The 27692-nt window shown below is 30.5% G+C and overlaps 1 protein-coding gene and 1 non-coding gene across 2 annotated transcripts; one reads left to right on the plus strand and one right to left on the minus strand.

The window, feature by feature from the left end:
• Nucleotides 1-72, minus strand: TRNAM-CAU. The gene has a single exon. It is a non-coding gene; the product is annotated as a tRNA-Met (tRNA).
• Nucleotides 73-10677: 10605 nt separating this feature from the next.
• LOC125210399 (ethylene-responsive transcription factor CRF2-like) lies at nucleotides 10678-11472 on the plus strand. Its single transcript, XM_048109958.1, has one exon. The coding sequence runs from the start codon at nucleotides 10678-10680 to the stop codon at nucleotides 11470-11472; it is 795 nt and encodes a 264-aa protein (XP_047965915.1).
• The last annotated feature ends 16220 nt before the right edge of the window (nucleotides 11473-27692 follow it).

Below are 27692 nucleotides of genomic sequence, written 5' to 3' on the forward strand. Positions count from 1 at the left end.
TATCAGAGCCAGGTTTCGATCCTGGGACCTGTGGGTTATGGGCCCACCACGCTTCCGCTGCGCCACTCTGATTTGTTGAATATTTTTAGAAATATTATTAACTTATTAGCTATAAGATTATATGTTGTGTTTAAAATAAAGTGTGCGTATTATATTACCGAATTATAATTTGAACATGTTTGGTGAGAATGGTGTGTGCAAAGTACAAACATATTATGTTTACCTTAATTTGAACAACATGGCCATAATGTATATTTTTTTTATTTAACTTTTTTTTTAATGAATCAATATTCCGCTAATTCATTTTTCTCATATATTAATATGAAATTAATATGTAGAGCATGTATAGGATGTATAGTCCATTAACTTGCTTATCCACTATACTCTATCTTTCTTAAAATTTGAATATTTTTTAAAAAAGATTTGAGTAAGCTAATTGTTTCCGTTAACCATAAATTCTTAAGTACAATGATAAAACAAATAAAATTATGAATAAGCCACCGGTAACAAACTTTTGGGACATGAAAGGAAACATATTTACACACAATAAACGCAAATTATTTCCAGAGTCATTAACTGTTTTATGGAAAAAAAAATGTACCCGTGGCCCAAATACAATAAAATACGTCCTTTGGAAATAAAAATTCAAATTACTCAACCCCCAAACTTTTAAATATATAGCTTAACATTATAAATATTTCAATACCTGCCAGGAGCTCGAAAGGATTCTCTTCACCTTATTATTAATTTCCTTTATCTTTTAATGAACAGCCATATGTGACATAATTGGCTTGGATATCAAATAGTATCACATTTGTATACGATATAAAACGCTCAAGCTAAAAAGACGAGCTAGCGATTGAGACAATTTAGAATATAAACATTAATATTAAGCAAGTCTGTTCCACTAAAATTTATAGACAAACAAGAAAATTAAAATAAATAAACAACACACATCCTGACGTTATTTGTCAATCCTCATCCACCACAGTAGTGGTCTCACCGTAGATATCAGAATGCATATTTTATATGATCACTTTGTAGGTTGATCATGAGTAAAATATAATTAAATACATCTTTATTTATGATCAGTTCAAACTATAACTATTTCACCCTCCTACTATAAATTAATTAGACTATAGTGTACCATATTTGCACCAATTCTAAATATCGGCCTTAGATGAAAGGCTTAAATTCTAGCACAGTACTATGCAAAAGGAAATCGAATTTGCATGAAATCTACAAATGAAAAACATTGGTGAAATATTTTAAAAGTTGAATATAATTTGCAGTTAGTATAAATCATCAATTATGAAGATAGACTTAAAAATGGAAGCTGTAGAATACAGTAAGAAATAACTGTGGAGACAGAGTGTTTGGGCTTTCCCCACATAATGCGACCCAATGATCTTGGGCCGCCCCAGGCCCACTCACTTCTTTGCATTTGTAAATAATCATTGGAAGTTAATAAAAACTAATACTAATAAAATAAGTTTTTTTTGTAAATAATCCTTGGGTTATTAAGTAACTATGTTACATAAATGAAAATCGATTAAAATTTACCTTTACTATCAATTTAGCAAAATTTTGAAGTGTCATAAACTATGATCAGTTGCTTGGGGATTAAGAAACGTAATGTTGATGTTTATTCCCAACATATATATTAGCTAGTGTTTTTAGTCCACTTGATGGCGCATAAATTCACAAAATTTATATTTTGATGTTCTTTACCATATGATTCTCTCACATCACTTCCAATTTGGAATTTATAACACAATTGCAAGAATAAAACTCGATGACTTAATAATCCGTTTTCTAATTTAAAAATATCAAATGAAAAGTACTTCCATAAAAATGGATTCATGATAAGAATTCAAAAAGATTTGATAAGTACTTCCATAAAAATGGAATTCATGATAGTAATTCAAAAAGATACTAATAATACGTGAAATAATAAACATAGAATAATATTATTTTTCAAGACTTTGCCCCAGACTGGAAGTTCGATAAGAGGAGACTTTTGTGGCGTCTTGGCAAATGGCAAACAACTTAAACGATGGTATATGCTGGCGAGGCTTTGATCATGTAAAAGGAACTAGATGGCTGGAGGCATTTGAGATGTGTGTATTCTTTTGTGATTTTGCTGTTTTTTTCTTTCTTTCTATTTCCTTTTGATATTTGTGCTTTTCCGTTGTTGGTGTCTTGTTCTTGGTTGAGTTAGTGGTGTGGTTTTTTGTTGAGGGATGGCTCGGGGTCGGGCTCTTGCTAGTTTGTAGTGTTTCTTTGCTTAGTTTGAGATTTTTTGGGTTAAGGGGCAGGTAGGTGGGGGATTTGCATAGTCTTATGGGTGTGGTTTCATGTTGTTGCTTGTTTGTTTGTTTGTTAACAACTCTTTTGCTCGTTGAACCTTTAGCTTGGGCATTTTTTTTATATAAAAAAATAGAAAAATATTATTTGTGACATAAAATTAAGAAGCAATTTTAAAGTATAATTGTCAAAAGGTATATATTTTGTATTATTATTAGGTTAAAACTATAAAATAAAAGAAAATTAAAATCCAAAAAATCTGTTGCATTTACGTAGTTCAATCTAAATAAAAAGCACTTCTTTAAATAATAAAGTCAAAAACACTTTATGAAATAATATGACAAGGTTCGAACTGGAATTAATTGAAAAAAGTAGTACTAATAATGTTTGATTAAGGGTAATGGTCCCGTAAATGAAAAGGATTGGATGCTCATTAGTTCTTCCCTTATGAATAGTTGATTCTATTTCTAGACTAAAAGTACTCGATTATAGAGAAATTTGTAAGAATGGTGAATTCGCTTTCGAGTTGTTTCTTTGGGTGAGATAATTGATGAAGCATGTTATAATAGTTAGCTGTTTAAGTCCTTCATAGCACTAATGAAAATTATTGTAGCATGTGCCCCATATATAAATTATACTCCATATAGTTTTTATAATAATTCAGTCTTTTGTATAAATATGGTAGTATAAAATACAAACTCTATATAATAACAAACTCTATATAATAATAAAGTCAAAACTCTTCAATACAGTGTCTGGCTGTTTGCATTGTGTCAACACAATATCAACATATTGTGAAAATTTTGATATCAACACAAAATCAACTGTTAACACTGTGTTGACATTTTTTTATGCTGTTATTTTATCATCTATTGATATTTTTTAACGGTTCATTTCATAATTTAAAATTTGTATAATATTTAGAGCTTGTAATTTATTACGCCCCTATACAATATACAATATGTATATATATGTTAGATGAATGTAGAGAGGATCGGAATTAATTGGTGGGTAAAAAGAGGACGTTAGGTGGTGAAGGGAAGTTCTTGATGTGGAGTGTCTTTCTCGAAGTAGATCATTGTCGGAAGGTATAGTAAAAAGGTTAGAGAGACATTATATGTACTCTTGTTTATTTTGACAGAAACATTATTACCTCTTTCGAATAATTATCGACCAAACACAATAAAATCTTGGTACCATCTTAAATGGTAAATTCATTGTCAATACCTAAACTCATTAGCTTGCAATTATTGGACCCAATTTGTACAATCTCACTTTTTTGCTTTTTTTTGTTCACGCATATATATAAATATGCTATATATGTACTCTGAAATGGATTTCAAATTTTGAGTAACAATAAATGCACCGAAATATACAGCATTCTAAGATGTTATTGGTCTATGCATGCATATATAATGATATAGGATTATAAAGAGCATAAAAAATGTCTTTGTACGATATTCAATAATTTTAGGAGTAGGTGATACGTTGTCTCAATTTATATATTATAGTAATAATATTTAAAATTTCAAATACGAACAGGTAAGATTGTTCCTAAGGATTTAAGTTGAAAAGCACGAGAATATTAAATACAAAAGGATTTAGAAATACTCAAGATTTCAAATAGAGAAATCTATTGGCATGCTATATATTCTAATTTTGAAATACTTAGTCTAGTATTCTTTGACTGTGACTTGCATGAACCATGAGGCATAATTTCGATTGTATATGAACTCTTAAATGTTAATTAAATATTTCCCTTGAGTGTGCAAATGGAGATTAATTCATCAAATCTAAAACTAAAATTAAAAATAAAAACACACATATACATAATCAATTATAGATATAAAGAATACGGAATCTGCAATTAATCGACAGCTGAATGATAGATGTGTTTTACATAGGCTTTTAATATTTTCCTTTCTTTTTGTAATGCAATCTTTATTTTCAGTCCAATTAAGTCAATCATATATTGTCTCGTGGACGATTTGGAACATCCGGAATAAGACAATTTTTCAAGACTTTATAGCAAAATGGGAGTTCCAAAATAGATGACTTTTGTGGTGCCTTGGCATATAGTTGAGGGGTTAATGCTCAAAATTTCCTTTATCCCTTCACAAATGGCAGACAACTGGAATGGTTAGAGGCTGACGAAGCTTTGAAAGTAAAAGGAACCAGATGGCTGGAGGCATTTGATCGAGGTGTGCTCTTTTGTGACTTTGTTGTTTTAACACTCTTAAAATGAAATAGGCAATTAACTCCAATGATACTCTAAAATTAATCTCTTTTTTAGTTGTTGAGTAAAATATACTACTATAATATATCCCGGGCATCACACAAATGATAATATAATTATATTTTTTTCAAGTTAAGCTACTTCAATTCGAGACCCATAGCCGAATGCAATTCGAAGGTCATGTTCGATTTAAGTAATAATTAAATTAACAAGGATTACTAACAAGGCTTGAACTATGAGTCAAAATCACATAGTTGTTCATAGACACTATTTCATGATATATTAAATGACAATACCTTTTGTACATGAAGATGGGTGTGTGGCGAAAATGATAAACAATAGTAGTAATACACAAAAATAAGTGTAGAGATATACTACATTTATGGATGAGATAGATGGAAGTGGTTGAGAATTGGAGACTGAAAAAATTTAGGCAGGGACACTGACTCAAAACATTATCATTCATATTTTAATTGCATCGAAACCTAGGTTACCTGCCACGTTCATGCAGGTTTAAATTTTTCATTTTACCGCAGGGAATAATCATTGCCAAAAGTTTGCCTACTCAAATGAGTATTTCATACATACCGTTTGCACCTGTGTTCAACTAATTTTTCGGTTTGGTTGAGAGATATTGAAGTCTAATTTTAATCGATTGGTATTAAAGAACTGTACTTTGTTTTTTGTTTTATTGGATGAATTCATTTACTATTAATAATATTTCATTCGCACCCCGTCTCATAATAGATGGCACACTTGAGGATTGGCACGGGATTTAGGTGATTTTGTTTTGTGTGTTAGGTGGAGAGAGAAAATAATACTATATTTTATATTAATGTGAGAGAAAATTTCTAAAAAAGTAAATGTGACATCTTTTATGAGACAAATTAAAAAAGAATGGATGACATCTATTATGGGACGGAGGGAGTAATTTTTTTCTCTGAATTTTTAATCTTTTAGTAATTTTACCTTACAATTACATTTGTGTCATCTCATTCGCACCAAATGGCATGAAATGTGTCTCCTCTATTCCATTAAAAATAAAACGTTTTTCTTTTTGAGTTATTTCGTTATAAATGAAACATATTCTCAAACAGGAACCACTCTATTTCTATTTTATTTATTTAATTTTTCTTTTTTTATTAATTTATAAAATATTATTATTATTTAAATTTTGTGCTAAAAATTAAATATTTTATATTTAGTGGAGTAAATGCCAAATGTGGTCCCTAACATATGGCCGTTTTATCAATTTGGTTCTTAACATTATCTTTTTGATTATTTGGTCCCTCACAAATAAATTCGGATCCGAATCGGTCCTCACTTAATAGAACCGTAAAAAAATAGACGATGACCGCAATTTGACTATATTAAATTACTAATGGTAATTAGCTATACCTAATTATAATTCTTTTCCTATTAGCAAAATTGGAAAAAAGATAGTATAGTTGCAAAATGAAATGAATAATTTGTAATTTAATAGGAATTAAGAATTATAATTAGGTATAATTAATTACCATTAGTAATTCAATATAGTCAAATTGCAATCACCGTCTATTTTTTTACGGTTCTGTTCGGTGAGGACCCATTCGAGTCCGAGTTTATTTATGAGGGACTAAAAATTCAAAATAATAATTTTAAAAACCAAATTGATAAAACGATCACATGTTAAGTACCATATTTGGTCTTTACTCTATTTATTGAGACGAACGGTAAACAGTTAAAAATGGTTAATAGTGAGAGTCAAAGATACAAATGAGAATAAGCACGTTATTAGACTGACGAAATTAACGGTGCGTCACGTGGCTGGCCCTCTTCAATTCTGACAAACCAAATTTGTGTGATCCAAAACGGTCCCATCAGATACGGCGGCTGCTTTTCTTTTATTAACCCAATATTTAACTCTTATTAACCTCTAAGCTCGATTCTTAACAGATAAGTATTGTGATTATTCAATGTAACTACTTCCACTCACGGCCGGATCTTATTTCATCCGCTTCCAAACTCCGATTCGATCCATTTACTTATGTTTTTAACAACAATTAATGTTAAGAAAAAGGTTTTGGAGACACAATGTCTCCAAGACAATAGGGTTAGAATAGTAATTTTATTTTATATTTAATTTTAAATTAAATTTAGATTTTGTATATGTATTTTGTTGCCCCTGCATTTATATGTGGAAATAGTATTAATTAAGATTTTGATAAGGATAATTTGATTATGAAGGTAATTAGGATCCACAACTTTTGGCATTGATCATGCGTTTAAGTAATATTTTTTTTCTCATATTCCTTAAAAAAATTTATAACTTGCTGAAACTAAAAAATATTAAAAAGGATAAGAAAATGTATATGAATTTTACCATTTTTGTTAAAATTGAAAACTGTAATAGTAAAACAGACAGACAATTCTAAAATATTAAAAATTCCAATGCTTTAAAAATTTTATAAAAATTTAATACTTCTATTTTTGTAGCATTTATTTTGGTCCGTCTACTAAACAAATAATCGCACATATTTAACTCATTTGTTTAAAATCTTATAAGGCTATAAAATTAATATTTTTTCTGTTTCTTTCTAAAATATTAGAGTTCTTAGCTCACTTTACTATGTCATGCAAAAAATCAAAATTTGATAGTATATGCTATATTAATACTAATTGATTTTATGATTTCAATTTAAAGATATTTATCTTTTTAAAAAATTCTTCATTTACAAAATTTAATTCGTTCAATTCGTTATTTGTGGATAGTTACAATCAAACCAAGATAAAAAAAAAAAACATATTCCTAATTTATCTATTTAATATTTTAAAGCTATATATTTAATATTTGCTTTATAAAATATTAGAATCCTTAGCGTTATTCACTATACCATGAAACAAATTAAATATGATATACTATATTCAAATGATCATACAATTCAAATTTGAATAAGAATTAAATAAAAAAATAATAATAAAAAAAGTACAACATAAAAAAAAGAAAATAACTCATAATTAAATTATCAATTGATTAGATAAAAATTTATTTGAAAAAATAATAATATATGAAGTTATCACATTTTTAATTACTATTAAATAACAATTTAGTATGTATTTTGTTATAGTAACTAATTTATAATCTAAATTAATGATTTTTAAATAAATAATATAGTATAAAATTAACATGCGAAAAAAATGATATGTAAACATATAAAAAGTTTCGAGCATGATTGTAGCTTATCTCTAATCAAATCAATAAATATGCATTTCGATAAAGATATTTAATTTGATTTAATATTCCTTAATTAGATTTGTATCCATTTAATATGATATTGGGTAAAGTAGTCCTAATAAAAAATATACCTATGTCAAAATGACATAAGGGTATTATGACTTGGAGACATTATGTCTCTAAATTACTATTCCTAATTTTAATTTTTAATATGTATGTTTTAATATTCTTACTTCGCTTTTACAATTTTTGTCATTAACTCATTTTCTTTCCTATTTTATTATAAAATTAATATATAAAAATATAATTTATATTCCTCTATTTTTTACTATATTTTTAAAAATATATGACGTATCAAAGTGAGATACATTTTAGGACAAAAGGCGTAATTTTTATGGATAGGTAATTTTAGTAAAAAGTAACGAATATAGATGGACTCATGGACCCAATGGAGCTGCCATTTTTCTTAAGAAACAGTAACTTTATTGATCACAACAATCATTTATCATTTATATAAAAAATGCAAGTTTTACTAGAATTGCTAGGAATATTTGTTAATCTCTTTTTCAAAATAAATGCCAGTTTTCTTGAAAATAACTATCGCTTCTTTATCCAATGTTTCTTTTATTCAATAAGGGTCGGTTTTCTTTTTATAACAACTTTCACTATTGTTTCTAAGAACTAAACTTTTGTCAAAATAGATTTTATTTTATGGGTAGTATGAATGCAATACAAGGATATTTTCTATTGTAATCTATGTGGTGGGACCAATTTTGAAGAGTTAGTCCTGAGTTTGTTAATGATAATACATTCGTCATGTGACTCGTGTCCCTACTTACGCTTAATTCAAGTTGCCGCATAATAATTTTGTGTACAAAAATGACATGGGATTCTTTAATTAGTTATATATGGTATAGTACTACTCATACTAATAAGAATGAATCAAACTAGCGATTGTATTTTATGTCTTAGTCTCTCACTCTTATTGAAAAAAAACGAATTGAACACCATAAAAATACAAATGTTAATTTACAACACAAATGTCCTGTAAATTGGGAAACGAATCAAACTAGCAATTGTGTTTTATGTCTTAGTCCCTCACTCTTAATGGAAAAAAATAATTGATCAGTGATCACCATAAAAAATACAAATTATAGAACATCAAGAAAGAAGAAAATTTTGAAAGAGAAGAGTTGTACAAATAAACTTCAAAATATGACCCTAAAAAGTTCACAAATACTCACTCCGTCCGCGAATAGGAGTATCATTTCTTTCGGGCACGAATTTTAAGAAATATTAAGAAAAGTGAGTGAAATATGAGTGTCACTTATATATATTATTTTTAAATGATATGTGAGTGGAATGTGTAGTATTTTTACCATTTATGATAATTATAAACCAGGACTCCTATTCGTAGACGGATCAAAATGAAAAAAACGGGACTCCTATTCGATCAAAATTTAAATTTAAACGGAAAGTACATGCACACATGCTAATGTTGCTATAATAATATATACTACTATGATAAAACAAATAAGTGAATAAGTACTATCAAAAATATTATCCAAGAAAAGCACACATACTAATGCACAAGGCAAAACACACCTCAACAGCACTGTTAGTTACAGTAGCCGCCGCAGGCAGCAGTTGCCGCCCACACACTCTTGCCCACTACCACTAGTGACTAGTGACTGAAGCCCCTTTTTAATTGGCCATTTTGTAAGGGTAAATTTGTCCACATCTCAACAAAGCATTCATCAAAAGATTACTGTTTTATTCAAAATGTAAATATACTTTTCTTTTGGGTCTCCTTTTTTAGTATGCTACTCATCTTCAACAACTAATCAAAAACTAAAATTGAGCCAATCTACTATATTTTTAGTTTAATAGTCGTAGAAATTTAATAACGTGCTACTCCAATCAACAAGGACGGCAGTTTGGATGAAACCAAGGACGGATCCAAAATACAAAAATAGAAAATTGAAACGGTTAGAAACACATTGTTGGAGAATTATAAATATGTCGATAAATGGTTAAATTATTTTTCAATCTTAATTAGTAATGAAGTACGGGCAAAAGTTAATTAGCTCAAAAATTTTAACAAAAAAATGGAAAACATTGTCATGGTTTAGAACGGTTTGACTCTCTTTAGCTGCTTGGATTCTGCTCCTCGCCATTGAAAATATACAGGGAGAATCGGTGCCCAATTTTCATAATTTTCTGCTGGTATAATTTTAATTTTAGAAAGAAGAAGCTCAAACGACGTCGCTTCATTCACACCTTAACTCCGACTGTAGTATGCCTTGTTAGCATCAACACAATTTTGAGAAGAATCGAACATTTCTAAATTTGGGGTTTTCTGAATTATTTTTAAAAAATGTACAGAAATGCTAAACTGAAAGTTCATATTATCCAATTGGTATTATGTTTTCCAATAAATAATGAGACAGTGAACTGAAGAGTAGCCACTTGGTGCTCAGCTAATGTGACACCACCTCAAATAACACACTCTCACTCCCATTTCTCCCTCTCACTCTAAAAAAATCTCTGAGCTGAGTTAATTCATCTGGGTTTTATTCACAGTATTCATCTCTCTTTTACTGCAAACCAAAAAGCTTTCCGTTGATTCTATATATCCGCAGAGAAGCTTTTACGAAGCTCCTCTTCTTTTCAGTAATACTCTAATTTACTTTCATCAAAAACTTTCCTTGATTTTGTCCCCTTTTCTCCTTGTCTCAATTCTTCTCTTTAACGGTTCTTCTTTAATTCTCTTTATTCTCTCGGAATCTCTCCCTTTAATCTCTTTCGCTTTCAATGCCACTTTGATACACACACACACACACACACCATGTTGCCTACAAAATACACCGAACACCTCAACCAAATCACCGCGACGGAATATTCCCCCAATCTCCCCCCGATGAAGACGCTCCGCGTCTCCGTCACCGACGCCGACGCCACCGACTCCTCCAGCGACGATGACGCCGCCTCTCACCTCAAGCGCCGTAGAGTCAGGAAGTACATCCACCAAGTCACAATTCTCCCCTGCTGCGGAGACGGAGACTACAAGGCGCGACCGTCGGAGAAGAGGCGGAGTTCTGCCGCCGCCGGAGGGAGAAAATCGAAGAATGCGGCGGGAAAGGGGGCGGAAGGCGGCGGGGCGAGGAAATTCCGCGGCGTGCGGCAGCGGCCGTGGGGGAAGTGGGCGGCGGAGATTCGAGACCCCATGCGGCGGGTGCGGCTGTGGCTGGGGACCTACGACACGGCGGAGGAGGCCGCGATGGTGTACGACCACGCGGCCATCCAGCTGCGTGGGCCCGACGCGCTGACCAATTTCAGCCCTAGGTACAACAAGGACAGCTCAGGGTACAACACCTCGTCGTCGCGCGATAATGCCGCGTCACCGAAATCGGTGCTCCGCTTCTTCTCACCCGAGGCGGGGGCGGAGTCGCCGCCTGCGGCGGGAGAATCCCAGGGCGGCGCGGATTTTCCGATTTTCCCTCTCGGCGACGATTTGTTCTCGGATTTGGGGGAACCGGTTGGCGAACCCGGCTGGTTTGATCAGGAGACCGTTTTGTACGGAACGGATATCGCGTGGTGCTCTGACGTGGTTTCGGAGTCGGGTGCGGACTTGGGAGCCAGATTCGGGTCGGGCGATGATTTCTTTCTTGAGTTTGGGGACGTCTTCGGGTCGGATCCGCTTGTAACTCTGTGAGGAGGCGTTTTATAAATATAAAATACTTATATATAATATAAATATTTTGCTGAGTTTTATTTTCGGTTGTTGGATAGATTTCGAGTGTAAAACTGGAGTGTTTATGAGTAAAAGAAGTGTTAGTAAATGGAATTTGTTCTTTATGTTATTATTAGTATTTGATTTCATAAGCCACCTTTTTGGCAAAATATTGTTGAATGTATGTATGTATTTTGTCATGTAGTACTAACTAACTACTAACATTCTTGAAATGCACATTTGTTCAGCGAAAAAATGAGCATCTTATCGAACGATTCTAACCAAGAATTGGTATGGAATATTACGCACTATTTTTCAATATTATGCCACAAATCAGGGATCCTCCATTTGTAATTTTTTAACTAATGTATGGATTTTCCTTACTAGGAGTATTAGATATCAATTTTTACACTTTTTTAAGTTTGGTCCTTAAATATTAGTTTTGTCCCATTTAATGAAAAGACAACTACAAATATGATGTGCTGATAATTCTTTAGCCTTATATAGGAATTAGTACAATTCGGTGAGTGTTTAGATATTTTAGTTTACTAAATTTAAGCCGAAATGAGTGAAGATAAAAAATTCAATAATCTAGAGTAATAATGATTTATTTATTTATTATGGAGCTATAGTAATTTAAAGTTTTATTTCTTATATAGCTGTGATAATTCAAATCCCAATTTATTAGTTGGAAAAACTTATGAATTGAAGGATGCAGAGTTTGATAAAGAAAATAAATAAACTTGAAATGATAAAAATACACATTTTAGATCATTTCTAATTATATGACTCAAAGATTGATAAGTTATCTTTTCTATCAAAAGCATTACACACTGAGTACTTATTAAGATGCATTTTATTGTGTGGGTGAAGCTAAATTGCATGAGATTTTATAATATAAAAAGTATTTGTGTTGGATTCTGTTTGAACTACTGGTTAGATACTATCATTAATTAAAATACCTTAGTCCTTAGCTCATACTCAATATATAATTCGAATGATAATTTGTTAGGGAAATAAAAAGCAAATGTTATCATTTTTGGTAATAGAGTGCGATCCGCACGTTGATGTGCAAAATAATATAAACACGCCAAAAAGAGAATGAAAAAAATAAATAAAATAGATAAAGAGGACTAATCCATGGGTTTAGAATTTTGACTCACGCGCGCACACAAAAAAAAAAAAGAAGGAATGCGTATATATAAATTAGTCTTAGTACACAAAAAGGTCAATTAATTTAAATTAACCGAACTTTAAAATCTTGTGTCCTTCAAAATTGCGAAAATGAGTGCCCAACCAAGATAGGAAGCATGCTATTGGCTCTTGGTTAAGCAAAAAAGAATAGTCCACCTGTTATCTGTTGGGTTCTAACTACTACATGTTTAACAATTGAATCAAATCGATCAGATTATTCGATAAGATTTATTCTTCGAAGAATTTGATACATACATACTAGTACTACATTGATTTCTAATTAATACGGAGTATATATTAGGCGAAAATACATTCTGAAGTCTTTGTAGTTGTACTATCATTTTCATTTCTTTTGGTCCTTATACAACTTTTCTAACTCAGTCTTGATTGCTTTGGTAGAAGAATTTCTTTAGCAGAAATTTGATTGGGAGAAGGAGGATGGAGAAGCAAATTTGGAGGGAGGAATTTATTAAATAAAACTAATAATTACTATAGTAAGTAGTACTACTGATATAGATACTGATAAATTAACTCCATCGTTGAATAATGAATTATTGAAAAATAAAGTGGAGGTAAAAACTAAAGTCTCTTTAAAACATAAAAATAGTATGGGGATCTAATGAAATAAAAGACAATAGCATAAGGACCCTAATTAATATGCATTATGCCTTATTATTATGTCATTATCTACCTATATAGTACGACAAAAAAATGCTTGAAATAACAAAAAATGAAAACAATTGTGTTTATTATGGTAATCTTAGTAAAAAAAATCATTACAAACTAATACACGATTACATAGTAATTAATTAGTTCACTGGCATTGATTGGTCATAATTATTGCGAGAATTAAAGTCAATAAACGCGTTCATGCTATTAGCTAGGCATTATGGAGTATATATATTTGTATGATTGAATTTATGCCCTCAATTTTTTGTGTGGTTTGTGTATAGTACTTGATAAATATGTACTGAAAAGTAGGTTACAATTATCATTACAATTATTATGGTTACAAGTGGCCAATTTCCCCCATTCTGTAGGTGCAATGGAGCTACCTCTTTTTGTCAACCTTCCTTTATTTTCGAGCATCCAATTTCGTAACCACATATTTTTTTCAATATTATTTTAACGGGTAATGATAATTTTGTCCTATTTCGCCGATTTTAAAATATAATTTTTTTTAAAAAGTAAGTTAAAGCTATTGTTGTTCTTTCCTTAACTAACATGAAGGGCATAACAGTTAATAAATAAATTCCTAAACTTTTAAAATTAGTGAAAGATGTCAAAAGTACCATAATTTTATATATACAATAATATAAATTTATCACTACCCTGTTTTAAATAAAAGTTACTAACTTACTGTTATCCTTATTAGTTGAGGTATTTATTGCATTCATGCATCATTCCCTCTAATCATAAATGATACTCGCTAGCATCAATGTTGTATGCGAATATGTAGTAGTAATTCTTTATAAAATTATTTTGGAGAGCAGTAATTTTTATAGATTGAATTATATATTTAGAACCTATATAAGTCATTTACAGAAAGAAGAATTATATATTTAGGACCTATATAAGTCATTTACAGAAAAAAAGAAGAAAGAAGAAAGAAAAAGGAGAGAAAATAGTGCATAAATTTGCCCGTCATTTATTTTGGGGTATTTTTATCCTAAAAAATATCAAAAAATGAAAAGAATCTTAAAACGTGCATAAATACAAGTATAGAAACCGCAAATGATATTTTGCAAGTATAGGGACCGTAAACGTGCATCGTGATAAGTATAGGTCCTAAATATGTAATTTGCTAATTTTTATTTATTTAATTCATAAATGTAGTTTGCCTATAGGTCCTAAATTTGTAATTTGCTAATTTTTATTTATTTAATTCATAAATGTAGTTTGCCTACTCGGGAATTTATACGTAGAGGGTGGCGACGTGTTCGTGTACTGTTTTGCATGCATTTATTTGTATATAATTTTAAAGTTAGATCTTTACCGACAAAATGTTTTAATTTAATTTATTGACATATGTTTTTAATATCTTAGATTTTTATATGGAACAGTGATTTGCAACTAGCAAGTCGCGTTCACTACGCCTTCCACACAAATTACTCAAATGTAGGTAGTTTGTTTCTTTTAATAAGTAATATGGTTATTTTCATTATAATATTGGCATATAAAGTATGGATACTAGTATTAAATAAAATTATTTTTTAATTTCTGTCAACATCTGATAATTGATATCTAAGTGAGAGAGGAGTATTGGTTGAAAGGAATTATCATTAGTGTATAAATTGATCTATAGACCTTGACTAAATGAATTATCATAACAAATAGTACTACTAGTCTTTATATATGTAGCGAAGTGAGCTTCGGTTTCCAAGATAAAATAATACTAGTAGGGGGTGTTCGGTTGGCAAGATTAAATCTCATAATTAAATATGTATCATGTTTTGGTTTATAAGATTGACCCCTACAACTTAATCCTAGATGGATAGTCTCATGATTATTAGTCATAGCATCCCCCTCCAACTAAAATAATCCCACAACTTAATCATAGATGGATAGTCTCATGATAATTAGTCATGGCAACCAAACGCCACCGTACAAGATACAATCTAGGATTGAGTTATGAGATTATTTTAGTCATAGAGGGTTAACTATGACTAATTATCACATGATTATCCATCTAGAATTGAGTTGTGGGGTTGAATCTTATGAACCAAACACACTACAAATTTAATTTCGGATACAATCTTGCAAACCGAACACCCTCTAAGTAAATGTATAGTGATAAATCCATAAGCTTTATATTTATGGAAATAATTCAGTAACTTAAGCATTTTACCATAAATAATTACAGTAACTTAATCATCAAAGTCCAGGGAGATTAGAAGGTATAGTGGCTAAAACATACTCCGTATAAGCTATTGTTTTAACTTTTTATCCTTTTTTCCTACTACCTCGGGCGGCTTGGTCCATAAAAATAGACAAAATTGTGAATAACTAATATCACTGGTTTTAACGTGCAAAGAGATAGAGGAAAAAAGTAATGGAAGTATTGATAGTGGATTGTATAGTCCAAATTTAGAATGGCAGGTAGAGTTAGTATTTATTTAAAACTTTTCTTATTTAAAATCAGGTCTAATTTTGGTGAATAACTCTGTTTTTTTAAGAAGGAGATAGTATAATTTTACTGTCACAATTACTGTCTCTCTATTTTTTATTCAATATTTCATATGATTAATACGCTATTGAGCTTATATATTATCTTAAAACGTCAAAAGCCCAACTGACTTTTTATAGGCTGGCTACATAAAAATTAGTAGTAGTAGATTTGTTTGTTAGTGGTGGGGATAAATAGATACATAATATAATATACGTACTTAATAGCCAAATAATAATAATAATGTACCCCCAAAGAATAATTTTTATTATATCTAAGGAACTATCTTTTTCAAAGTAGCTTCTTAAGAAGGTGCTTCAAATAGTTCTATAATTAAAAAATTACCAATTATTCATGTTATACGATTTCATAATCTTCATGTTCTAGATTATCAATATAAATAGGTAAAATATTAGAATTTATAAATATTTGGAGTATATAGAAAAACATCGCATTCGTACATGACAAAGGAATTATTAATTTTGCTTACAAAATCATGGGGAGATTATGCCGTTGGCCCTGTTAGAAGACATGTTTTTACACTTGTCTAATGCTTAGTGATGGCTGTGGTCCTCTCTATCTTTTTTTCTAAGAGGGCATACATTTGCACCTACACAAAGTCACAAACCCTTCCTAAACTTAGTAGTATATTTCAATATTATCTGCAAATCCATAAATCATATTTTGAGAAGTTCTTCACTATAGGTTACAGTGACAATTTTAAGAAGAAAAAAAATGAGTCTTACTATTTTCTAACAATTTGAATTTAGTGTTTGAAGGTTGGGTACCCGTAATTGGGTGGTTTACAACTGATTCAATGCCCCAAACTCTAAAAGAATTATTAGAGTAAATTTGAAAATTAAAGATTAGATATTTTTATATTTTTTAGTAAGTTGTAAATATTTTGTAAAAAAGGTCAAATGTCATGGTATAAACTATTTTTGGTCTTTTGTGTTATAGGAAACATTCATCACGGAATATTTAATTGGTAGCAGCCACGTGAAGGTAGAAGTAGAAACAACAATGACCAAATTAGTAGATTTTATATTTGGCAAAATACATCTACAAGACATTGAACTTTTAATAAATCTTTGTTTCATCAGGTCTATTTACTATTTTTCGTCATCATAGTACTACTATTTGACTTAAAAGTTGCATAAGTTTTATACAAATTCTTGCATATCAAAATTTGCCAATGATCTTAAAAAATACTACCTCCGTCCCCCAAAATTTGCTACACTTTGACCCGACACGAGTTTTAAGAAATGTAATGGAAAGTGAATTGAAAAAGTTGGTGGGATGTGGGTCCTACTTTTAAAGTATTAGTTTTATAATAAAATGCGAGTATGAATGAGTTAGTGGAATATGGGGTCCACTACCAAAAATAGTAAAAATGAAATGTATTAAATTTTCAGGGATATATGTATCAAATTTTCAGGGACAGAGGTAGTACAAATTTTAATATTGGTGCTAATTTCACATGACAAGTCTTTTTCAAATCCAACAAATCTATGAGGTATTATATTTTATTCTATTAAGCACATAATAAACTAAGTAAGATCAAAATCTGCTGAAAATTTTCTATTTGAATTGGGTTAGGAAAGTTGCACGGTAAGAAAAGTTAATAATTTGCATAGATATCGTGGAAGAGGGCGAGTTTTCGCCTCCACGATATATGAGTATATATAAGGTATGACATTCTCAGAGAATGGGTTTTGGGGCCTCCTTCACTTTTCCATACGGTAAGATATGCATTCACCCTTCGTGTTCTCACTTGAATCGTCAAAAAAAAAAAAAAAAAATCACAACGGTGTTATATATTTGGACTATTAAAAGTACACAATTTTCTAAAGCATCAATCTTATGGTATACTTTTACTTTATATCTCTACTTAGAAGTAGGTGTACATTTTATTTATAAAAAAATGTTATCAGAGAAAACAGAACCTTTACTACCACTATTACTACTACTTATATCTATCGAAACTCTTCTATTAATATTCACAAACTATTTTTCTTAAATTGTTTACCGATTACTATTGCAATTTTTCAAGCAATCTTTTGATATACTATTAATATTGGGATAGATCATTATATCTTCTAAAAGATACAAAGACATGTCTAAATATTGGGATATATCATTACATCTTCGAAAAGATTCAAAGACACGTCTTTCTTGAAATTGATACTCCATTCAAAAAATTTGATAAGTGCTTGTGGGCTTCCAAATTCAACGCAATTGTGTGGATGATTTGGGATATTACAATAAAATGACAATCCAAGATTTTAAACCTAACTGGGAGTTCGAGAAGATAAGAAGTGACTTTTGTGATTATCCCATGAACTTAAGCTGGACTATTAAATCATGAAGTTTCAGTTTTTTCAATTGTCTCGTAATATTCATGTATAAAATATCGTCTTTTAACGATATTGAAAACGACGTGTTTCAATAAAGTAAGTATTTTTTTTTCTTTTATATTAATTTTTTTTCTTATTTCTCTACTTATTTTATTGAAATATTTTACCTCGCCAAAAGATGTGTCATTTGTGCATGATACAATTAAGAAAAATTGAACTTTCTGATTTAATATTCTATTTTCAAAATTCATGGACAAATCAGAATTTTATCAAATTTCATAGAGTAAAGGTCAATTTTGGTCCTATACATATAGCCGAAATACCAATTTGATCCAAAATATTCACTTTTTGAAAAAGGGGTCCATAACATATGAAATTTGTGTCATTTACGTCCATTTTTTACGGCTCCGTCAAGTTTTGACGGTCAACCGTCAATTAGTGAAATTTTGACCCGATTAAGCTTAATCTCGGATTATTAGTCATCTAATTATTTTGATAATTATTTTTCTAATTAAATTATTTTTTAAGACTTTTTTAATTTCTTTTCTATTTCTAATTCAAAAATATTCCTTCACACTACACTCCAAATACTTGGAAATGGATCGACTCTCTCCCAAGTCCCAACTCTCCAACTCTATCTTCTACCTATCTCTCCTCTTTCTCTCCACACAAAAACCACAAAAACCCTAGGTCGAATTCCAACCTACAACACCGTCGAAGCCGCCGATTTTATCTTGTTGGCCCTGAGGAAGAAGACGACGCAGAGAGGACGATGACGAACCCTAGTTCTTCCGACCATGACCGTGGAGCTCCGCCGTTCAATTTTCCATGACCGTGGAGTACTTCCGACCATGACCACTAGCCGCCGCCATTGCCGGAACCCCTACTGCACCTTGGCTCGGCCATATCGGATGGGTCGGACAATTTATGGTGGTGTTGCATAAATTAGGGTTCTTAAGAAAGAAAGAGAAGAAATAAGTGGAGAGTTAAAATTTTGAAATTTTGATCTTTCCCCAATTCAGCCACCTCTAAAATTGATGCCTCAACATCTGTCCCATTGAAGAAGAAGAATAAATGGAAGGGTGTTTGCCATAGTCATGTTGTCTATTTGTGAGGATGGTTGTGTTGTAATGAATACTCTAAATACTTGTTTATTATGTTGATGATATGTTTAGGATCAAAATTGACCTTTACTCAATTTCATAATGTAAATTGCTATTATTACGTTTATCTATAATAATAATAATAATTAATTATAGTAATACTATTTTAAACCAAAAAAATACTAATTTAATATTAATGTATTGCTAAAGAGAGCTCGCATAAGTTTTTGTGGAAAAAAGAAATGTATATCTATAACTATATTAATAAGCTAGAATAAACCGAATCGCCCATATATATTTGAGTTCTTTCCAACGGGCTTATTTTCAGAAAATATTTTTACGTGACAGCCCAATTCAATGTTATTTAATGTTTTAAGCCCAATTATCAATCAACGAGTTTGTGATTTGTGAATGCTTCCAAATTTAATGAGGCACTTTTCTTTTTTTACTTAAATCACCTATCCATCTTTTTTATAATCAACAATTTAAATGGCTGGAATTACGTCTGTCTAACATAATAACAATAATCACAATGATAAAAAAGAAAAAAGTACTCCGCACTCGCAGTATACTAATTGATAACCTAATTACTAGATAAAATGAAATAATAAAATAATATAGATATTTAATCATTACGTTTTATAGAAATTCACTACAAGAAATTGGTTTATGATTTTGCTAACAAAATTTAATTTCATGGGAAATATCAAATTAGGTCAAAGTTTGTGATATTATGAATCAATAACTTTTTAATTAATATTTATCATTTTCACACATAAAAATTCTTATTTTAAACGTATTTACTTCATATATAATTTTTGTGTTATGTGGAATGTGTGTGATTAATTATTTTATAGAAGTACTTGTTTTACCATAATTTTAAATATTAAGTTAGTTTATTCATTCATCTAATTAATATTACTTGCAAAATATATATTTAGTGTGTGTAGCAAATATTTTAAATAGGAGACTCAATAAAATTAATTTATCCCTTATAGTGAATTTCCTATTAATTGAGAAAAATACCGACTATATGGAAAATTCACTATAAAGACTAGGTACTTGCTCTTTTAGACAAAATTTATAGTTTATCGTAAATATTGAATTTTGGCAAAAGATATTGGTATGGATATTATTTTTCTTTTCCTTCTAATATTTGATGAAATAAAGTGGTCCGGTTTGGATTCTACTAGAATTCAATCACCTCCTACATTCTAAAACCCCAAATCACAATCGCTTAAACCCTAGAACCTCAACTCCGAAATCAAAATCATGGACTCATCTCTAAATCAGCAGCAGGCGGTGTGTGGGAAAGAATCCATCGATCTTCTCAATTGCGTTGCTCAATCGCCCTTCGACCAAGAAAAATGCCTTTCCCTCCTTCAAACCTTGCGCCAATGCGTCATTAATAAGGTATATTCAGCAATGATTTTGAATATGAATGCAATTTCTCTTGGCACGAAAGAATTTCAAACCCAATCGTATTTCTGTGATTAGTTACTGTAGTTTGATGGCCAAGCTGGAATTTGTAGATGAAACTCAGGTCAATTGCTATTTTTGGTTGCTCAAAATGGACACTAGTTGTGGAATTGTAATTACCGCCTATACCAACTATTTACTACCTGAGCTATTGTTATCAAACTTGATTCTGTGAATCTTAAAGAAAGTTGTAGAGTGGTCTAAGAAACCAGTTACTACATGTTAGTGTTATATGAAGATGTCATTGCTAGTAGTTTTTTACTGGGAGCTGTTTTCCGTAAACATCTTTTGTTGGGTGCGATGCTTGCCTCTCCAACCAATGTATATGTATAAATAAACCATTGTCTTTCTTTCCTTGCCTAGTTCACCAGTTGTTTCAATATATTACCAGACATTTATGCTATAGTCTTCTTCCCATTACTGAGGTGCTTGGTCTAACCGGCTGCCCGAATTTTGAACATCTTACTCCTTGCTAAATGATACTCCATGCCTCTATTCCTCAACGTAAGCTTGGGATGGTTTGAAGTCATCTTCTTCTGAATTCTCGCCGATATCTGCTTTTATTAGGAAACTTATTAAGCCTGAGAATTAATTTTCTTGAACTCTCGACTCTTTGGGTTTTTTGTTTATTGGATAATCGTAACAAATATTTAATTTAAAGACCTCAATTTTGTGTATTGTTCGAGTGGCTAATATATGCTGCTCAACCTGGATTATGTTTTGAATGGTGTTCAAATTATGCGCTGGTTAATAAGGTATAGTCTTGGATTCAGTTTTAACCTTTTCTGACTGAAACGGAGGATCAAATATGTTCTTATTGTATTGGTCAAATAATCTCGTCAAGTCAATTGTATTTTGTGAATTGCTTCATAGTAGTATGTAGGAGAGAATCTTAAAATGTCCAAGTATCATTCATGATAAAAGACTTCATCCTTTAGGATCTGAAACTAGTTATATGAAGATATGTATGTGAGTTCTGGTCAAGTCTTGAAAATTGACTGACTCTATAACATCCTATAGTTAAACTAAAAGTAGAACAATTGCAATGCAACCGACATCCACTAATCCTCCTCTTACTTCACAACCAAAGGTTATCTATGAGGATAAGTATTGATTGATCATTTATCCATGACTAAACCCGTGTATACAGCATAACATTTACACCACTTCCATTAGCTGTTTATATGTTTTTTGCATATGTAGTTTCTCATGAAAACTTCAACCATATCACTGTTTTAATCATATCTCTTTCTTGTAACCCTTGTTTTCCTTAGAAAGTGAAGAAGTTCTCCCTCGCAGAAGAGACGAGGGAACAAGCAGATTCAAGTGGGAAGAAGCAAACTTGATATTCAAGGAAGCTGGCACGACCGTGAACCTGGCACATTCTCCCTCTTGATCCAAAATATTTTGTCATTCACAATTTTTGCAACATCAGCATAAACAATTGTTGCTTGGGGACTGTTGAATATGTCTCACTAAGCAGAAACAAACTACCACTCGTGCTTGTAATGCTAATGAATTGTACTAGATTTTGCAGTTTTATCAAATTGCTCTATCTCCACAGTAATCCAGGGTAAAAGCGAGCGAGTATTCAAATTATCAGTGACCCCAGAAATCTATTGTTGTATCCTTTGCTTTTGTCTGTATTCTCAATAATCAACTGACTTTTGGATAAATGAATTCAGTCTAATTTTTTGATGCATAAGACCATTTAATATTGTTATATTGTCATCGTTCTGTTACTTGAGAAATGATTTTTAGCTTGACAATGAAATGTAGCTTAGTTGTTAAGAATTTAAGATTGTTTTTCTCTATCCAATAGGTCGGAGTTCGAATTGTAAATAACGGGCTATTATTGATTTTTCTGTACAAAAATGTTTCCTAGCTTATCAAATGCAGCCAAGCGTCAACCTAAGGTCGAGCTTGTCGCACAAAATTTGAATAGTACTAGTAATTCTTTTATATGATTTGTGAGACACTGTCAAAATAAAAAATTATCTAAGTCTAGAATTGTTCTCCCTCCATCCCTAAAGAATATGCACTTTGGGTTCGACACGAGTTTTAATATAAAATTGGTAAAGTAAGAGAAAGGTAGAGAGAAAAAGTATTATTAGTGGAGAACGGGTCGCACATCATTAGAGAGAAGACTTCCAAAATTAGAAAGTACATGTTTTTGTGCGACGAACTAAAAAGGAAAAGGTCCATATTCTTGTGGGACGGAGGGAGTATTACTTTCTTCGTTCCACCATAACCGAAGCATTTCTTTTTAGCATGTTGATTAAGAAAAATATGTTTATTATTTGGGATTTTACTTTTTTTCTCCATTTCTCTCTAGTATGTACTCCCTCTATCCCATTAAAAATAAAACGTTTTTCTTTTTGAATTGTCCCATTAAAAATGAAACGTGTCATAAAATAGAAATATCTCTATCTTTATTTTTCCCATCTCTTTTACTTTACTCTCTCTTCGTTAACTCACAAAACAACACTACATAAAAATTCGTACCGATTTCGAAATATTGCATATTTAATGAGACGGAGGAAGTATAATATTTTCCACTTTAGAGAACATAAAACATACTCCTACTTTCTAGTATGTTTATTATTTGGAGTATAAAAAAAGAGGAGGCCGTTAAAATATGATAAATATTTATTGAGAATGCTCTTATCTCATTTTTTTTAATAAGAAATTTTGCAACTAACGAGAATCCATGTAGTCTGCAACGTATACATATGAATAATTCAATTCGTGAATGTAGCCGCCATAGACACGTACCTCAAAATAAATTTCAACAAGAATAGTGGTTCTGAATTTTTTAAAAATAAAATAATAGGGCTTCCTTAAAATATTAATAACAAGTGGTATTCCAATTCATGATCTCAAAGAATTGCATGAGCAGCAAGGCAGAAATAGTGAGTAATAAATGAGGGACCGGATTTGATGGTTTTAGGAACTACACATATGCATGAATGGTGGCAACCTTTGTTACAATAAATGATTGTTGGATAACATGATTTTGAATCTTTGATAAGACTTTTTTTGTTACGTCTATGTCTTCATCCTTGCAATTGCATCATATATATCCACATGCTTAAATTTCAAAGACAAATTCCCATCATTGTTACAATAATGAGATATGCCTAATCCATCCTATAGTTACTCTATCAAAATAATTTATTAGAATTCCAAAATAATACTAGAGTTTATCTAACAATGGTGGCTCGATATTTTACTAGACAATTACATATTTACATTGACGATTTAAGTAGTTCGATTCGATGAGTTGGGTGACAGCTCTGAATCCTCTGAGTCATGGTAGGAAGCCATGCTAGAGCATATATTCTTTTTTGAACGAGAGATGAAGGTTGTTGCATTCATTATTTCCAAAATTTGGATCGAAGCATATATGATAAAGCAAAATTCGAATATGACTAGAATTCCTCTAATTTTATGGGTTCTAAATCTAATTCTTATGAGACACAACAACACAACGCATCTTTTCATATTACAAACATGTTACCAATTGCTCCTAAGAATTGCATTGTATATAAAAAGCCCAACATGTGTATAGCACTTCTCTATATATAAGTTGCTCGTTTGATTTGTTCTGAAGGGTTAGTTTTAATAAAAAAGATTATAATCCAATAATTAAAATACTTTAAAATTGGCGTGAAATATCACAAACTTTGAACTTTGTTTGGTATTTCCCAAACAAGATGTTTTCATCAAAATCTTATTTTACATGGGCAACCGTGATACGTTTTATGATATTTTAAACCATTTTTTAAGTTCATAACAAGTATGATAAAAAGTCATGTAGAAAAATACATTGATTTAATTGTGTCAAGTACGATAAAAGAAAAAAAAATATCGTAAGTTAGTCAAATATGGTGATAGACATGCCGTGGAAAATATCAAATAAAGTGCAAAGTTTATGATATTTTAGACCAATTTTAAAGTTCAAGGGAAATACCAAATTTTGACCAACGTTCATGGTTTTACGGACTAATATCTCGTTAAACTATTTGTCATTTAATTTTAATTTTTTTGTCTTTGAAAAGGGTAACATTTATTTTATAGAATTACACGTTCACATCCCTCTGAATGAATGTACATGCAAAGTTTATTCTCATTTTTCGTCCTAATTAACATGCAATATCTCCTATGGTAATACAAATTGATTATGTTTAGCAACAAAGATTAAAAATTGTTACACTGCAATACTTAATTAAAATCATATCACCACATTATATGTATCATCACATAAGAAACATTCTAGTTAAAATCACAAACACAAATACTATACACGCCCAACAAAATAAACTTGATAATTAAATTTATAGTCGCAAAACAAGCATACTATATAAAACTGATAAATAGTGGCAAAAAAAAGTGTAGGTAACTAATTTAATATTGACTTGGCCAAAGGAAAGCTCCGATGGCGAAGTTCCTCTTGTGATTAACATCTCCGATGACGGGAAGCCCGTATTCGGCAAGAAGACGGTCGAGTTGCCACTCGGGCATCTTGTCGTAGTCGGATTTGGAGTACCTCGGGTAGTGAAGAGGCATCGTGAACACATACTCCTTCTGCTTCTTCACATCATCTCTCAAAACGGCGCCGTTTGGGACAACAGAGTTTGGCACTGCTGCTCCGGCCGTCATGTTTTTCTTTTTCCTTTTTTCTCTTCTTAATTCAATGTAAAACTTTGAGAGGATGCTTGCCTATATATAGCCGTGTTTCAAAATTCGACCTTTCATTTTTTTTAGTGTAAGATTCTACAAGTTTCCTTATGTTATTAGTAGGGAAAGGGATGTATGTTTATATTCTTGGAAACATAGGGAATTATTTAGGGAATACATCTTCGTATTTTATATTACTTGGTATTTATGTTAACTAATTGTGAATTTAGCGTGTGCGATTTTTCTTCCATTATTAGTCACAATTTGAATCATAAATATGGAAGCTCGTAGCAACCGTTTAGAATTTTACTTAATTATGTGATCGTGACAATTATAAGTCACGAATATACTACTAGTAGTCTAGTGCATATATGTATTAAGGATTGAAAAAGGGATGAGGGGTACAATCTATGCAAAATCAACAGTTTTGGGTTAACAAAATTAATTGTAATAGTTGACGATATAATTGATGATTCCTATTAACCACAAATCCATTCTTAAAGACAAAACTAGAGACCAAATTAAGATTATCTATTTTCTTAATCTTGTGGTTAGGATTAATATACAATTAATTTACTATTTTATTTAATAAAAACTTTTTTATTTTAATTTTAATTTATATTTATTTTTTTAAAAAAATTTTAATTTATTTTATTTATTTTTTTTTATTTTATTTTTTTTTTAATTTTTTTTATTCGATAAAAACTTGCTAGAGTAAATAATGAACTATATTCACTACATAATGAACTAAATGAAATACGTTATGAACTTATTACTACATTCAGTCGTGCTATTATTTCATTCCGTTAGTTTATTACTTCATTTTATTCATGCTATTACTTCATTCTATTAGTTTATTACTTCATTTCGTTAGTTTATTACTTCATTTAGTCATATTATTACTTCATTCTATTAGTTTAGTACTTCATTCCGTTAGTTTATTACTTCATTTAGTCATGTTATTACTTCATTTCATTAGTTTAGTACTTCATTTCATTAGTTTATTACTTCATAATGTGTTATGACATAATTATCTTTCAGTTGAAGTAAATTCAGTATAAAATGAATGCGAAAAATTACTTCATAACATACATTCATTTAGTTCATTATGTAGTGAATATAGTTCATTATTTACTCCAGCAAGTTTTTATCAAATAAAAAAAAAAAATTAAAAAAAATTTAAAAATTTAAAAAAATAAAATAAATAAAAAACGTTTTCATATAATGAAATATTAAATTAATTGTAAATTAATCAGAACCATAAGATTAAGAAACATGAGTGGCCCAAATTTAATCTCTAGTTCGGTTTTTAAGAATGGTTCGATATTGATCACGACTCTATAATTGATAAAGCAAAATAGTTTGGGTTTTAAAGTGATAGTTACCCTTACCCAAACAAAAAGATAATTAAGTACAGAGAACGATGCTTACAAATTACGTTCACATAAAATATACTCCATGTAACAACATCACATATCACGAAGTGGGGTACGATCCATTGTTACTCAACCCTTATGCATATAGGTATATTCGATATTTAAAAAAAATATAGAGAAAAAACATGTAATACTATCACGAAGTGGGGTACGATCCATTGTTATTTTTTCTTAAATTGCTAACTTGCTGACGCATCAACGCAATATATTAAAAATGTCAACACGACGACATTAATATCTTTAGACAAATTTAAATGGCATACTTATGACCCAAAGACATAAGTATGTCAATTGAATTTATGTTGACATATTAATGTCGTTGTGTTGACATTTTTAATACACTGCGTTGATGAGTTAGCAAATTAGCAATTTAAGAAGATTTAGCAATTGATCACACCTTGTCACGAAGTTATATTTTAAAATTGCCAGCTGCAAGTAGTAGTACTCCGCAATCCAAGTATTATAACTGAGTTTATAATTAATTATTTTGATTAATTTAGTAATTTATAATTAGAGAGCTTAATAACTTGTGATTACGAATTATATTTCATAACTAGCTAGAGTATTCATATATATATAAAGTTTTAATCCTAAAAAACATGTTATAGAGTGTTTCAATGTATATCAATATAATGATCTTTCGAGTATTTTTCAATGTAAATCAATTTGTTTATGTCATGTCATTATAATCACTTAATTAAGGAGTAAATATTATCTAGAAATTAAGGAACAAAAATTATGGAAGGTGGTAGTTGGGATGATTGCATGAATTAATGTTATGAAAGAT

Source organism: Salvia hispanica, chromosome 3 (genome assembly GCF_023119035.1).
Source record: "Salvia hispanica cultivar TCC Black 2014 chromosome 3, UniMelb_Shisp_WGS_1.0, whole genome shotgun sequence".
NCBI classification, from domain to species: domain Eukaryota; kingdom Viridiplantae; phylum Streptophyta; class Magnoliopsida; order Lamiales; family Lamiaceae; genus Salvia; species Salvia hispanica.

Bases quoted from the DNA above. Each gene is read 5' to 3' on its own strand.
- LOC125210399 (XM_048109958.1), top strand. From the start codon at position 10,678: ATGAAGACGCTCCGCGTCTCCGTCACCGACGCCGACGCCACCGACTCC.